The 16,051-nt window shown below is 38.7% G+C and overlaps 2 protein-coding genes across 5 annotated transcripts; one reads left to right on the plus strand and one right to left on the minus strand.

Annotated features, from left to right (window-relative positions):
- Positions 1-2,599: 2,599 nt before the first annotated feature.
- LOC148158419 (voltage-dependent L-type calcium channel subunit beta-3-like) lies at positions 2,600-6,242 on the plus strand. Its single transcript, XM_088007220.1, has one exon. The coding sequence runs from the start codon at positions 3,133-3,135 to the stop codon at positions 3,565-3,567; it is 435 nt and encodes a 144-aa protein (XP_087863346.1). The 5' UTR covers positions 2,600-3,132; the 3' UTR covers positions 3,568-6,242.
- A 1,119-nt stretch (positions 6,243-7,361) lies between these two features.
- Positions 7,362-15,115, minus strand: ddx23 (DEAD (Asp-Glu-Ala-Asp) box polypeptide 23). Of its 4 annotated transcripts, none has more exons than XM_014986506.2 (17): positions 15,014-15,115; positions 13,947-14,101; positions 13,735-13,851; positions 12,760-12,853; positions 12,418-12,483; positions 12,199-12,337; positions 11,976-12,109; positions 11,192-11,304; positions 10,963-11,106; positions 10,669-10,894; positions 10,443-10,588; positions 10,177-10,354; positions 9,711-9,953; positions 9,492-9,643; positions 9,304-9,412; positions 8,763-8,937; positions 7,362-7,958 (listed from the first exon to the last, which is right to left on the minus strand). In XM_014986506.2, exons 2-17 carry the CDS (start codon positions 14,099-14,101, stop codon positions 7,735-7,737), a joined length of 2,415 nt encoding a protein of 804 aa, XP_014841992.1. In that variant the 5' UTR covers positions 15,014-15,115; the 3' UTR covers positions 7,362-7,734. The 4 variants fall into 4 exon arrangements, with proteins under 4 accessions (XP_014841992.1, XP_087863347.1, XP_014841993.1 ...); XM_088007221.1 differs by having other exon boundaries at positions 12,760-12,850; positions 14,955-15,112; XM_014986507.2 differs by having other exon boundaries at positions 14,955-15,112.
- Positions 15,116-16,051: the final 936 nt, after the last annotated feature.

Genomic DNA, 16,051 nt, shown 5'->3' on the forward strand with positions numbered 1-16,051 from the left:
CAGTGACAGCTTTTATGCAGGTTTCTTACTACTATTTACTTATCTACAAAATGCAAACAATCCTCCAGTCAAAATAGAAGATTAATTCATTGCATACAAACAGCTTAACTTAGTATATAATTACATATTTTATGAAATTTAATGTTTATGATTACAAGTATTTGAGATGATAAAACCTTTTCATTTTTTTTAGTTGGTCATATTGTATTATTTTAACAAAATCCAATGCAAATCTAAATTTGAGCTGCATGTTTTTGTTTTTATTTTTATTTTTTCCAGTCATTCATTATTTACCATTTCATGGACACGTTCCCTGCTAAAAGAGAAACTCAGAAAAACTGACCAGGTTTCAATGTTTCTCAGAAACATAAAAATATAGACTTACTGTTGGAGGATTTTCAGTCAGCCACTTTATTTTATTGCAAACAGAAAATAACAGGTAGACTTTATATAAATAAACATATTTTTAAATGAAAAAGAATATTTAACAATTTTCTGTCCAATGTGGCAGTTGCCCAGGGCTTCATTCGAGAGGGTGGGCATACAAGTCCCAGAAAATAAAATATAAATTGTGCGTTAGATGTGCCCTGAATACGTTTTAGTATCGTTTAAATGTAGGTGTAGTGAACGGGGAGCTGGAATCACCTGCTTACCTAAGCTTTCTGAAAACTATTATGTTCAGTTTTAAAATCTTTCAGTTTTCTCTCACCTCTATCAAAGTTATTTGATAAAACAAACATAAAATGGCTGATTAAATATCCTCTTTTCTGTTAAGATGAATGCATTTAATTAAAATTGTGGTAAATTGATTAAAATTTGAAGCAAAGTAATGAAAACAGTGCCGTGATAGTTGATTTTCATGGCTTCAATTTTAATTCATAGAAGAAGTTATTGAGTTATTTGACTGGAAGTGCAAATATAAAACCTGAAATGGTCAAATCTGACAGTGGCCATTATATTATGAATACTGACAGCTTTATTAAAGGCTAAATCTTGCAAAGTCACAACATTTCAGTCTCCAAGGGGACAAAGAGTTACGATGGCTGATCATTTTATTTAAACTGAAAGTATTGCAGTAAATTTTAGCTTGATTTTTTTTAGTCATTGTTCCTAATAATGCAGCCTTATTGTTAATCAAACATTAAACATTCCAGCATGGTGGATGTTCGTCAGGAGAAACAACTGCAGCAAAATGTAACTCCTTCAAAGGGACATTTTGTCAGATTGGTGTTAAAGCGTAACTGTGCTTTATTTTTATCAATCATATTTCTCATTAATGTGACTATTGTGAGTCATTCAAACATTGGCCTCTGCAGATTTGTTGAAATTAGAAGGTGAACAATAATTCACAAGGTTCCCAATCTGAATTACAGTAAAACTTTTGTTTCTGACTGTAACTGATCTGAAGACGTCAGAACAAAAGTTTATTCATCTATTTTCAAGTCAGTGAGTTCGGTGCTTGCATGACCTATGACCTGATAAACACATAAAGGAATCACACACCAGGCTAAAATTAGAAGCAGTTCTTATCCTGTAGGATTGACTTCAGATTCCTTTTCACATCCAGTGTTTTACATTCCTGTCTTCTGTCTGATGTCTGAGTCTTAAAGGGATTGTTCAAGTTTTTATTTTATTTTTATTTTATGTTTGGAATTAAGGTTCTGTGCAGTTATCCGTAACGGTTCCCTTTCCGTTACGGATGCCAGAATTGCAGTGAATTTTTAGAAAAGCAGTAAAATGCAAACTGCTAGTCAGATGGATCCAGTTCCTTAGCTAATTATTGCAATATAAAACAGCTAAAAATTTAAGATATTCATTTTTCATGGCACACAACAATAGCAGATACAATAAACTACATTTTTATTAGAGGCTGTAAGTTTGTTGCTGTTTTTCTAATCGCCTTACTAAGTCAATGTAATGCTGGTTAAGATCATTGCTCCACCATCGTTTTTGTTCATGAACTAAGCTGATTGTTTGGCTAAATTAACAAAAAAACACAAGATCTGTGGCAACATTTGCTAAAAACTTTGAAACCTGGAATTCTTAAATATTTTTTTGACATCTACAGCTTCTTTGTTTCATGTAAATAATGTTAAATCAAATTAACGACATGCAAACTACATACATGACGTGTTTATAGAAAATAAAACAGTGAGGCTTTGAATGGAGCATCAGCTTTCACAACTTGCAAAAACATAAGTCAACATAACTTTGTATAATAAGACGTGTTCAGCTCGGAAACTGGAAGCAAATTTACCAGCAGCCTTTTGTGAAAGTCTGGATGATTAACAGCTACAAAGTACAGCTTGTATCCCATCACACAGCTCTTCTCATTTTTTAGTTAGAGTTGTTTTTAAGAACAAAAATCTGGAGAAAGGGGAGTGAAGGTGAGTGGTGGTGCCAGGATCCATCAGATTAAATGTTTGCTTGAAGGTTTCTTTACTTTCTTCAAATCCACTGTGATGCAACGCAGCGTCTAAGACTGATAACCCAAACTTAAGCTCACTCCAAAAACATCATAACTATTCCTTTGAGCTGCTTTCAAACTGCAATGTGTAACTTTTATGTAAAAAATAAATAAAATGTATTTTTATGTATTTATTAAAACTGTCACTAAGGTGTGACAGTGTGGATGAGACGCGTAATTTGTGGAAAAAATCAAGCTCCTTTGGCTTCTCCTAGTGTCATCTGAAGACATGCAGTGCTCTATCAGAAACAACCAATCAGAGCCAGGAGGAGGGCGTTAGCACTGTTCATCATGCTTGTGTACGCGCTGCTCACACCCCTCCCCTTGCTCTCTGCTACCCGTTGGCAGAGCCTGCTATTAATACTAAGGCTAATTAGCGTTATCATCGCCACCAATAATGGTTTTCCTGTAATGGTAAGTTGCTTCTCCGCCACACGAGGGTGATTGACAACGCTAAGTCACGCCTGGCTCTGATTGGTTGATTTTTACATTTCTTTTTTTTTTTGTTTTCAAAAATTACCTGTCTCATATTATACTGTCATGACCTGGTGACAGTTTCAACAAATATGTAAAAAAAAAACATATATATATTTTATAAACGTTACATACTGCAGCTTTAATAGTGTTTTCTTTAGAACCGTCTCTTTTTCCTCCCAGTTTCCTTCATGACCATCTCAATTCTGCAGAACAAGAACCAGACACAGCCACGGGACGCAGTGGGCTTGGAGGGCGAGGAGGAGGAGGAAGCCGGTGAGGAAGCCCACTCTCCGCTGGAGCAGGACAGTCTAATGCCATCTGATGAGGCCAGCGACTCGCTGTCCCGTGGCCGCAGGGGGAGCCCATGCCACACGGGGGTCGAGGAGGATGAAGAGGAGGAAGAGGAAGAAGAAGAGGAGGAGGAAGAGGATGGTTGCGCCTCCCCCTGTCATGGCCGCTCATATAGGGACAGGTACCCCTCCCACCGAGGGCATCCGGGCAGCGACCACAGCGCCAACGGGCACGAATCACAGGACAGGCTGCTCCAGCGCGAAGCCCAGCAGGGCCACAACCAGAGGAACAACCGCCAGCGCAGCCGCCCCTGGCCCCGAGACAACTACTAGGACCAGCGGCCCCTTCTGGCCTCCAGGCCGCCACCAAGGCTCCCCTCCTCCCTGAGCCCCCTGGCTGATGCACAGATCCAAACACATTATTTAAAAAAAAAAAAAAAAAAAAAAAACGTATCAAAAGTCCAACTCTTTGCTTTACAGTCAGTTATTGTGAATGGGTGATCTAGTTCTTATTCCTCTAGGCTCCTATTTTCTCTAAACCGAGATGAATGCTCGTCTCTCCGGGGTCAAACAGTTCCAGTTAAATTCATCAGGGCTATCCACCTCTGCAACAGAAAGGTTTCAGGCTACCAGCTGAATGCAGACTCAGACGTTAGCTGCTTTGCCTAAAGGTTTCTCTATTGTAGGATGTCGCATATACTGGCCTTAAAATTCCTAAGACTTTTAACTATCTTTATTATTGCATGTATAATTATTTCAAGACGATTTGCACATTACGGCAGTACAGGAAGTGAATGATCTTTATGGAATAAACTAATGTAGGAATGACCCGTGTTTTATCCATTTAGGGTTAATTGTAATGCATTTGAATACAATGTATATACTGAATGGCCACCTGGTTTTGTTTCATTGCTACTTTCTTTGTCTGATTTTTGTGGCTATGGGCAGATATTTCTTGCCATCCATTTGTACACGAATCACCTCATATGTCACCAACAGTGCAGTACGTTCTGGACATCCCTTGTCTTTGCTGTTGCACAATCACTGACACCTCTATTAATCTAGAAATGGGCAAACAGAATGTAAATACAACCAAGGAAGGGAATGTTCAGAGTATTCCAGGGGACAAATTCTTTGCCAAAACGTTTGTTTACATCAGTTCATTCACACATGTCAAGCACATGCTGCTGCCCAGCTGCAGCTCCTCTTGAAATCAATGCTTCACCGAATGTAAGCTCGCATGCCTTTTGCACCTCCAGCACCACCTGGTTTCTCTGACCTGACCAATCGCAACGTAATTCGATTGTAGCACGCTAACTGATTGTAGCATCCACACTTCCCGCACGGATCGCACCCTCTGTGGAAAACATGGCTTCGTTTCTGTGAACACCGCAGTTTTAAAAGGCTGGTTTTTACCAAGGCGGATCCTCAGGTGTAAAGTCCTCAACTCCACATTACAAACTCGTCGGGCTTCGAAAAGACTCGTAGCACCCATGATGCCGTGTCTGTCCGTTCCTGTGCGGAAGGCCGAGAGTGTCAAAAACCTGACTTTTTGAGTGGAACTGCATGCCGTACACGCTGTGTGTTGCATTGTTTACATGTGGAAACAACATGGAAACAATGCATCAACGACAAAAAAAAAAAAGGGTTTGTGGCCCTACTAGCATTCCATATAAATACTACTGTATGGAAAGCCAGAAAAGCCAAAAATATCTCTCTTTTTTTTTGTAATACTTGCACATTTTCACATTGGGCACAGTTTATGTACCAAACACACAAGCAACACTTCAAAGGTAAAAAGTTACATGTTTGTTGCTGTATGGAAAGCCAGAAAACATTTGACTTTTTTATTTAAGGCTATGTGTGTTGTTTGTGCATTAGTAAATGTTCTATTTACATTGTTCTTGTGTAAAAAATTTATGTCAATTGTTTGTTTACATACAAACATTTCACCACAGATCAGACACAAATAGTCACATATTTTGGCAGTCCTGGCCTTCCTAAATCCCGTTCCATTTCCAGTCCACAAGCCAATGACTAGTTTGACGTGACACTGACGAACGACGACCCATCTCTGTTCCTACACAGGGTCAGTGTTTACTCGTTTACTGCTTCCATGTGTCAGAGGTATTTATCTAGTGTTCTGTATATTTAAAAGAGAAAAAAAATCAGCATGGTTTAAAAAAGAAAAAGAAAAAAATCTATGCAAGTGTTGCATGAATTTCTGATTGTTTCTTTTTACGGTTAAGTATTTCAGTAATGCATTAGTTCTAACTCCTCGTCGTCTTGTAGTGATGATAGTCTTGTCTTTGGGGCTACTCACTCCTCGCTACAGTTACAAACCCCTGAAAATTTTGTTTCCCTCTCCAAACGCCTCAACATGAGGAGATTTTACCACAGTATTTGCTGGTTGCACTTTTAAAATCACTCCACAGAAAGAAAAAAAAAAACAAAAAACAAAGTCCCAGATCAAGGCTATGACAAAATGAGTGAGTCCTGCATGTCTTAGCTCAACAATTAGCTACTTTCAGTATATTTTGGCGGAGTATGTTTTTTGAAGCGGACCAATTTAGCAACTGATAAAAGCAGTTGAGGTTTTTCAATTTTGAAGCACAATTTTTACAAGGGTTCTGATTTAATTTTCTGTCTTATTCTGTATGCAATATGAAGCCTAACATTGAAAAACTCTAAACGCCTTAGACCATCTGGACTTCCTCTTTTGTGTGAGTAGAAAAAAAAATTGCACTACTTTGTTTTTTGGGATGGTTGCTTTGTAATGCAATAACTGCACTAAATATAACCATGTATCCACCAGACTACCACAGCGTGCTAGCGTGACCCCAACACGCCTCTTCCCTTCTGTTTATCAAAAGAGACAGAAAAGGTGTAAAGAGTGAGACATTTCCTGCCTGAAGCTGTATAGAATGCTTTCTATTGGAAAACAGATTTACGATGCTAAGTGAAATATGACTTAAACTAAATAAACATGACATTTTATGTACTTTTAATTGTTTGAGTTGTGTGTCTTTTATAATACAAAGGAGAACATTTACAAATCAGTTGTTGGAATTGAAAAAGACTAGATATAGGGGTCTGCTTATATAAACATAAAGCCGAATACCACAAACTGCTTTGAGTTCTGTTTTTGAAAATGTCTTACTTATTTTTATTTCTACTGGTGGGGCCGGCATAAAATGACCAGAGAAGAGAACGCTTTCAGTTATGATTAAGTTAAAGACACATGAGCTAAAACAGCTTCTAGAAAGTAGAATGGCTGCAAATAAAAGCAAGTGGAGGAAAAGATCATTTTAAATTCATCATGTGATAAAGATAAACTGCGGACAATTGCATAATCCCAAACATATTTCTATTATTACTAGCTTATTTACGTTCCTTACATTTTCATCCAGCCTTGTTTGTAATTTCAGCTATTTTACACTTTTTAATTATAGATGTTGCTATAGAAAAGATAAATTATCAGTTTTTTTGTGATTAAACTGCCAAATTATCTACATAAGATTATCTACATAATATTTTCTCACGATTTTTCTCTTTTTAACTATATTTATACAGTGAATAACAAGAAATGCCGGTTTTATCAGTTTTTACACATAATTACATTGAACTTTGACAACAGAATGCCACTAAAAGTTCCACTAACATGTTTTATAATCTATTTTTTAAAATCATTAGGCTGGAAACTACACTTTTTTGTTTACATAACTATTGACTGTTTTGTTTTAAACATACTTCCAAACTGGTGGTGTGATCTCTGCGGTTTCATCCACAACTTTTAAACTGTTGTTTTCTATTTTCAAGCAGTTATGAAGCAGTATTGGTGACGGAACTTTAAACTGCTGCTGACCAAGTTTCTCAACAGGTCGTTGCTAGGTAACCAAAGAGTTGCTAGGTAACCTAGGAGAGAGAGTCAGTTGAAGCCAGCAGCCTTGAAGCTTTTTAGTTGGTTGTGAGAGGTTGGGCAGCTGAAGCATTTCATCTGCCTACATCCCCCAGAATGCTGTGCGGTTTGAATCGGAGTTCAGTGAAATTATTGAATATTCTGTCAGACGTAGTCAGGTCATACAAATGTTTAAAACATGGATTTAAACTGAGGGGACACATCCAAATCATAAGAAATGAACATTTAATCTGGTATTGGTCTCTTACATGTTTAGATCTGGAGAGGATCCAGATCAAAATAACAAATATTCACTAAACAGCACTTACTACTCAGCATCTTCAACACTGTCTGCTATTAATCACATTTTCTTTACTTGTACAGCGTTTCTGGGTCCACATTACTGATGTTATAAACAAATTTAGCAAGTAAAATTCATCAACCCGTTCACCTTTTGGTACCAAGTAATCTTTTCTTCCACAAACGGGCTAGAAGAAATAAAACACCAAAACAGAGGTAAAAGAGGGGAAGATGAATATACATGATAAGGAGGCATAAACTTGAAAGTCCTGTGTTCGGTAAATAAAACTGAAACCAATAAATCAGGCGAAGATGGTCTCCTCGCGCCTCTTCTTGGTCAGGATCGTCCCAGGTTTGTGTTGGGCGTCTGGGTGGTTAGTGAGCTCCGGAGGGCAGGTGGACACCGGGCTCTCCAGGATGGCCTGCTTCAGGTCGTAGAACACCGCAGAGTCCTCCTTGGTCAGGAACGTCATGGCCACACCACTCTTACCAGCACGACCAGTACGACCGATACGATGGATGTAGTCTGTGGGAGAAGAAGTGAGACTCGGTTATGTTTCCGTTACTTGAGTAACCCAAAAAATGTTACTCAAGTAAGAACAGCACTACTTCAACATATAGCACACACACATAGTCTCTAGAGCTATGCATTTTAAATGTTGAATATTCAAGGTTTCCCCCAGAAAACTTGCTAAGCCTGGTGGTTGGGCGCTCATCCGTCCAGCGGCCCGTCGTGTTTTTCAGTTAAAAAATGTTTCAAATTGACAGGAAATTTTAAAACATCACTTGATAATTATGTGTTATTGGAAGACTGGAAGATTAACACTAACTATAAAGTCTTAAAAAATGCAAACATTTTAAAAAGACTTAAAAGCAGAAGTAAAGCCTGGTGACCCGCCAGGCTTACGATACACTGGGGGAAAGCCTGATACATATTTAGCAATATACCGAGCGATACGTGTGTGTCCTTAAGACTATCACTGCTCACTCTTCTTTACTGCTGTATGTTTATTTTGTTTATTACTGTAATTTTTATTGTGTGATATGCTGGGACAAACAAAAATTCCCTCTTCCCCTGTTTGGGGATCAATAAAATATTATTATTTATTATTGTATTTTTACTCAAGTAAGAGAAAAAAAGTGTTTGGTAAAAAAAAAATCTACTCAAGTCTTGAGTAACTCCTCAAGTTATCAGCATTTAATATTTAAAAACTACATAATCAGATGGACCGAATTATAAAGTTAAGTGGAAATTTTGGTATTTTTAAAACCAAATAGTTACTGCCTAACTGTGGTGTCAGATGTCTTGTTTTGGAAACGACTTCCTCACCTTCAATGTTCTTTGCCATGTCGTAGTTAATGACCATGGAGACGTCCTGGATGTCAATTCCTCGACCAGCAACGTCGGTGGCCACCAGGATGTCTTTGGCTCCAGCCTTGAGGTTGGAAAGTGCAAACTCTCTCTGCTCCTGGCCTTTGCCGCCGTGCAGCGTGCAAGCATTGTACTGAAGAGAGAAACGGAGGAACGTTGACGTGCTATTATACCATCCAGTCAGGGTTCCTGTTTATTTTGTTGCTCACATTAGAGACTCAGATTTATTCAGTTTTCTTTCTGTCTTACACATTTTAAAGTGTAAATGTCCCCCTGATTTTTATTTTATTGACAAGGGTTAACATAAAGAGTCAACAAAAACAGACCCTGTTAGGAAATGGAGAAAAAGTCTGACAGAATGAGACAGAAAACAAACAAAAAGATGAAGGAGGAAGAAGGAAAAGATGATGTACAAACAAAGGGATGGAAAAAAGGAAGGACAGACGGACGGCCTTCTTCTACTGTCAGAAAACCGCCCGCCTGCTCCACAGTGACTCACCCCCATCTTCTCCAGGGACTTGGCCAGCACATCGCAGCCCTTCTTCTGGTTGACGAAGATGATGATGGGCGGCTCGAAGCCGTGCGACAGGACCTCCAGCAGCTTCTTCCTGCACAGGACAAAGAAGGAAACGCTCAGCGTGCTGCGGTTTCTGTGATCCTCGGAGGTCGTGTTGGTTTGCCTCTCACCTCTTCTCTCCCTCCGACATGAGCAGGACCTTCTGCTCCACTCTCTCGTGGGGTTTTCCTGCAGATCCGATGTACACCACCGCAGGGCGCCTCAGGTAGCTCCTCGCCAGCCTCTCCACAGCGGGAGGCATGGTGGCGGTGAACATGACGGTCTGCAAGATGCAATCATAGAGTTCAGAGAACGCCTGGCGCCGGCGTGGAGCAGAAAGATTCCCGTACTTGTCTGTATTTATGTTTCCCCGACTCGAAGTTCATCATCATCTTCTCCGGGTCCTCGGCTTCGTCGGTGTCCGGTTTCTGATTGGTCACCGGGATGTACTCCAGAATCTTCTGGACGTCCGGTTCGAAGCCCATGTCAATCATACGGTCGGCTTCGTCCAGTACGACGTAGGTGCAGCGGCCGAGCACCAGGTAGCGGTTCTCCAACACGTCTATGAGACGACCGGGCGTTGCTATGACGATCTGTTAGAAGAGGAAAAACTCAGACATTTAAGAACCGAAAAGTTTCAGCTTCCTGGTGAAAGAGAAGGCAGGATCGCTTACAATGTCACAGAAAATTACAAAAGTAAGTCTGCGTATTAAGCAGCTTTTAATCAAACAAGTTATTTCGTCTTCAATTTATTTCACTCAGTTCTGACTTTAAAGATTGAATGTTTTAGTGGTTTTGTCAGTATTAATGTTTCACCTCGCAGCCCATCCTGAGTCGGAAGCCCTGATCTTCTCTGGAGATTCCTCCGATCACCGCCACTGTTCGGATGCCGAGCGGTTTACCAAACTTGATGGTTTCTTCTTCGATCTGCTGAGCCAGCTCACGAGTCGGAGCCAAAATCACAGCGTAAGGCCCCTGATCGGAGTCTTCGATCCTGCCGCACAGAACAGATCGCTGTAACCGGCAGGACAGAGGCGGATTGAAGGGTTTACTGAGGAATAATGAAGGATTATTTCTGCTACCTGTCGATCTTCGGCAGAGTGGTAATCCAGACCAGCAGAGGAATGAGGAAAGCAGCTGTTTTACCGCTACCCGTCTCAGCCACGCCGATGATGTCACGGTTCTGCAAGCCAATAGGAATGGCTTGCCTCTGAATGGGTGTTGGGTCCTGAAGTTTACAGAAGACACCAGTCAGCGTTACAGAAACCAGTGTTACACATCAGAGCAGGGTTGAGGACTTGAACAAACCTTGTAGCCGCATTTGTCGATGACTTCCAGGATGTGAGCGGGCAGCGAATACTCCTTCCAGTTCCTGATGGGGTTGGGGATCTTCCCTCCCTTGGTGGTGATGCTGTAATCCTCCCTGAAGATTCGCCAGTCTCTGTCCGTCATCTCGTCCAGCTTCTTCTGGGACCAGTGCCGGTCGTCCCAGCGTTGCTTGGCTTCCTTCTTTCGCACCTTCTTCAGTCGTGTCCTGTTGGGAAAACGATGTGAGATTCCTTCAACCAGACAGTTTACACCATTTCATATCATTATACTCACTCTTCCTGCTCCTTCTCTTCCAGCGTACGCCTCTTCTCCATCAGGTCGCCGTAGAAACGTGACTGCTCTCTTTTCTGCTGCTTCAGGTCGATGCCAGCGATGAACCCGCGCCCGTAAAGCTGCACCTGATGCTTCTCTTTGTAGCTTCAGGGAGAAATTAAAATCTAACATTTAAACCAGGAAAGAAACATTCACTAACCCACTCAAGATAACTTTACAATCCGCTCACATCGGGTTGTAGTCGACTGAAGTGTCTTCAGAAGCATCCCACTCAAATACGAACTTCCTGTCGTTCAGGTGGCGAGTTCTCCGGCGTTTTTTGATTCCACCCAGATATCGTTCCTGTAATTAGGTTAAACTATTAGCATGCATCATCAGTTTAGTTTCACATTCATGTTTACTGTAAAAATATGGAACCACAGCAAAAAAAATAAACACATTTTAGACCCAGAAAACCTAAAAACCTCTCGGTTTTAGTATGTTCTTTGAAAGCAGATAAGTACTTTTATAAGTACTATTTTGGGCTTTATCTCTCCAAGTAGGAAAGGCGTAAAAGTCATACTGATCTAAATAAGAGAATGACTCCCTTTTGATGGAAACTAGATCTGCACAATATATTCAAATCACCATCGCAGTGTCAGTATGCGCAATATTCACGTTGCTAAGGACTGTTTGGAGTGCAATAACTGTTGAGTTCCTCATGTGTTTTTTTGCAATATTTAGTCAGTAGGACAGGAACGCATGTAATTAATTTTTAATCAAAATAATGAAAAACCTAAAGTAGGATAATTTCAGGTATGAAAACACATACAAAACAACAGATTTGAAATGAAAAGCAATAAAAACAATATCATATACAATGCAACATATTGAAAAAACAAATGAGGAGGAGGATTTTGTTGTTAAAGGCCTAAATATGGTTCAACACGCACCTTGAGTGTCATGTTAAATAATTTAATAGTTAAAATAATTTAAATGCGGCCCTCTCTTGAGCCTGGTCTCTTGAAACTAACCTTGATGGCATGGAGCTCTTTGCTTTTGTCTTTCTCCTCTCTGAGTTTTTGTCTCCCATCATCTTCATCATTCCCATTGTTCTCTCGCTCCATTCGCTCTCTGCGCTCCCTTCTCTCCCTTTCTTGGGGATCCTCTGTGAGAAACAGATCTCAAGTCTCACAAACATGTTTCCAGAGCTTAGCACAAGAACGTAACATTTTCAAGCTAAAATGTGAAACAAACCCAGCATTTTTCTCCCAATGTCCTGGAACATTCGTCTTTTCTTTCTTTCCTCGTCCATCAGCTTTTTCCTTTCCTCCACCTGCTGCTCTCTGCGCTTTATAGCCTCAGCTTCTCGCTCTGCTCGAGACAGAAACTTTGGCTAAAAACAAAGCAGATAAAGTTAAAGTAAAATATTAAAAATAAAATCTGTGAAAGAAAATATGCAGTGAAAATTCTCACTTTTGCCTCGGCTTCCTCCTCTGCTTTTTTCTTGGCCAGAAGCTCCTCCAAAGAGAGGGGCTGAACCTGAGACACACAACATAATGTAAATCATAAAACTTTTAAAGAAAAGAGCACTTGGTCCATAGATGCTGCACGAATAACAACATTTCTACTTCAAAGTATGATGGAAAATGTTTTTTCTTTGCCAAGTTTTAAATGCCTTACAGCAATTCAGCTTGACAGTTTTATTCAATTCTTGCAAACAGAAGCATGATTTACAGCAGTGATCAGAAATGAGATAAGATCTGCAAAACAAATAAACTAAATGAAAACACGAGTCCTGTGTTTTCATTTCATTACCTTCTCCTTCTTCTTTTTGTCATCTTCTTCTTCCTCTGTTTTTATATCCTTCTCCTTCTTTAACTTGCTGTCCCTTGACTTTGGTGACAGGCTTCTAAGAAAACAGCCACATGATAGTTAGATATTTTACACAAAACTTTCATATCCTCATCATCTCCTAAACATCATGGAAGCTGGAAGATTTGTTAAGTCGGGAAGATCAAAATCAGCCAAATTTCACTTTGACCCCGATCTCTTAAACTCATTTTGCCTTTTATGCCAACGCAACATATCTAAATTACCTGTAAACACCTCAACAAACAGCGTATACTTTGATGCACTTAATTTATCTTTAATCATAAATAAATGTTTGGAACATATGATTTGATATATAAATGTGGATAATCTTATAATTCTTTCATTTTGTGTTGGATTGACAAACAGTGTCTTTATCAGGAAAGCTACAAAATATTTTAAGGTTGGTGTTTGCAATTGTATGTGCTGAATAAAAACAAAGTTTACAAACATTAGTTTGTGCAATAACAGTATTTCAGGATCTAGCTTAGAGTCAGCCAAATATGAAATCAGACACTGGTCGATGCATTTCTTAAATCTTAATATTGGCAACACCAAGATTTGGAAATAACAGTAAAATAAAAATAAAAGCAGAATTTCAGTGGAAGATTTTAGGTGTTTTTTCAAGAAAAGAAACAATAAGTCACAAAGGTTAGGTGGAGATTGGGTGTGTAAATCTTTAGAAATAATAAAATTTAAGTGAATTTGAGACATTTCCCTTGAATGTATAATCATATTTTAAAGAAATTCCTTTAAAAATATATTTTGTGTGTTATGGTCATACAAAGAAAACCAATTACAACATATATTTTTGTCAGGATTGGCAGTTCTTTTAGTTACATTTAGTTTCTCGAATTTTTTGCAAAAATGTTCATATTTTTACAGTGGGATCATTATGTCTCACATTTGTGTTTTTCATACCTTGATCTCTTGCGATCTTTATCGCGCCGATGGCTGTCTCTGTCTTTGCGGCTCCTGTCTCTGTCTTTGTCTCTGTCCCGATCCTTGTCTCTGTCCTTATCTTTCATGCGACGATCCCTTTTTATTGTAACACAAATTAGAAAGAAGCAAACAATCCATAGCACATGTACATAACCATTTAAGTTTAGTTTGTGTGCCTTAGTTAAAGTCACCTGTCTGGAGATTTGGAGCGGTTTCGTTCACGGGAACGATGCCGTTTACGTGAAGGTGATCCTCTGCGATCCCGATCACGTGAACGGCTGCGTTTCCTGTCCCGGTCTTTGTTCCCTGATGATTCGGCATCCTTCCTATCTGTGTCAGCAGCCATCTGCAAGTTTAAAAAGGCGCAAGTACATGAGTGAAGTTTTTCCAAAGCATTTTAGCCTTGAAATACAAGAATAAACATCCAGGACCAAATTTAGAAAATATAACTTTAAGTACCTTTTCTTTTAACAAATAGAGCCTGATTTTTTTTTTATTTTGCTTTATTGTTCTTTATCTCCATTCTTGACTTATGAACAAAAACTTATTCTTGCAGTCTGGACTAAAGTAGTTTGAATAGTATTTTGTAAAAATATCATCTGGGAAAATAAAGGCAAAAACGTGGTCATCTAAAAATAGCTAAACAGATGTTTATTCTGGATTTCTACATTTATAGACACATTTCCGTATTTCTCTGTCAGTTTTTGACCTACATTATAAAATTTCGTCAAAAAAGGCTGTGTCCCTTGTAACAAGTGGACGTTTCATAATTTAAAATAAATCTTTATTTAAGCAAGATGATAACGAGTAAAATACATAAAGCAATTACAAAAGTACTACAAAACAGCGCAACTATACTCAACAATAATAGCATAACGTCTCCTGTATGAAACACACAGAAGGTAAGGTAAGGTCATTTTATTCATATAGCACATTTTCAGAAGACATTTTCTGCAATCTCGTTTGGTATTAAGGCATGTCTTTCAACAAACACGAAACTACAGTGTAAAAAAAGCAGTATTATAAGGATGCTGTCAAAATTTAAACAAACGAGAACTGCAATGGGGGGAAAATTGGTCATTTTACTTCTGTAGTGAGAACGTCAGAAGTTGGCTAGCTAAAGGCTAAACGAAGATTATATTTGTTTCCCCCCCCCCAAAAAAAAACTACTCAACTGCGCAAAACTGAGACTACTTTACCTCCAGCTGTGAGCAGAGAGCCAAAAACACCGGGAGAGATTAACTATAACTAAACTCACACTCTCCTTTTTTAGCTTGTCAACAAAACACCAGCGATCTATCGACGATTCAAGGAGACGCCATAATGCTCTGCACGAGCAGAACGAGCAAAGGTTTCTGGGATGTGAAGTCCAGGGTGCTGTTGTTAGAGTGAGACAATCTCTTGTGGAAACTACATTGTCCATCACGAAGCAAAAACTCTGTAAGGACCCCAGTTGTTTAGCACACGGACGCCTAAGTGCCTTCTTTAAAAGACTTGTGGTGCATTATCATGTTTGGTTATCATATACTTAAAAGTCGCATTGTTCGATTTTTTTGAGATGTCAAAAATCGATTACTGCATATTGATATAAAAGGGTTGATTTCATAACTGTAAAATTCTTATTGAAAAATAGCAAATCTGCTGTTGCTATAATAACAGTGGCACTAAAAGGTACATTCAACTAATTTTGAATAGCTGTTTTTGACAGTGAAAATAGATCACTGTAGTCATATTAACAGCTTTCAATGAGAGAAAAACTGAACATGATCTCCAAATCAATATAAGAAAGTACAACTACTGCGATGTACAATGTTTTTAATTACATTAATATGAAAATATATCCAACCACTAAGTTTAATACCTTTTTGATGTTTAAACTGTACAATGGCACAAAAGAATGTTTTAGAGGTGAATGTGAAACCCTTTAAAAACCTGTTATTATTATTATTATTATTATTATTATTATTATTATTATTATTATTATTATTTCAGTTTAATTTGTCTTCTAATCATTTGTAAATTAAACACATCATGTGTTAAGCTGGATTTATCTGTTTGGCCACCAGGTGGCGACAATAAATTGCAACATAGGACCTTTCTTGTCTTGCTTTCCTCATCCCTTACTTCCATACCTTTCCTTCTTGCTTTCGTTTTCTTTCTTTCTTTCAACAAATGACAATTTCAAAATTTCTCACGATTTTCACGTACTTATTCAAGAGGTTGATAATGGTGTTATTTTTGGATGGACAGAAAATAGTGTTCAATGATTTTTACTTTAATTAATTGACGGGAAAAC

Source organism: Poecilia mexicana, unplaced genomic scaffold (genome assembly GCF_051168715.1).
Source record: "Poecilia mexicana isolate PSO_F unplaced genomic scaffold, ASM5116871v1 scaffold_7, whole genome shotgun sequence".
Lineage (NCBI taxonomy): Eukaryota > Metazoa > Chordata > Actinopteri > Cyprinodontiformes > Poeciliidae > Poecilia > Poecilia mexicana.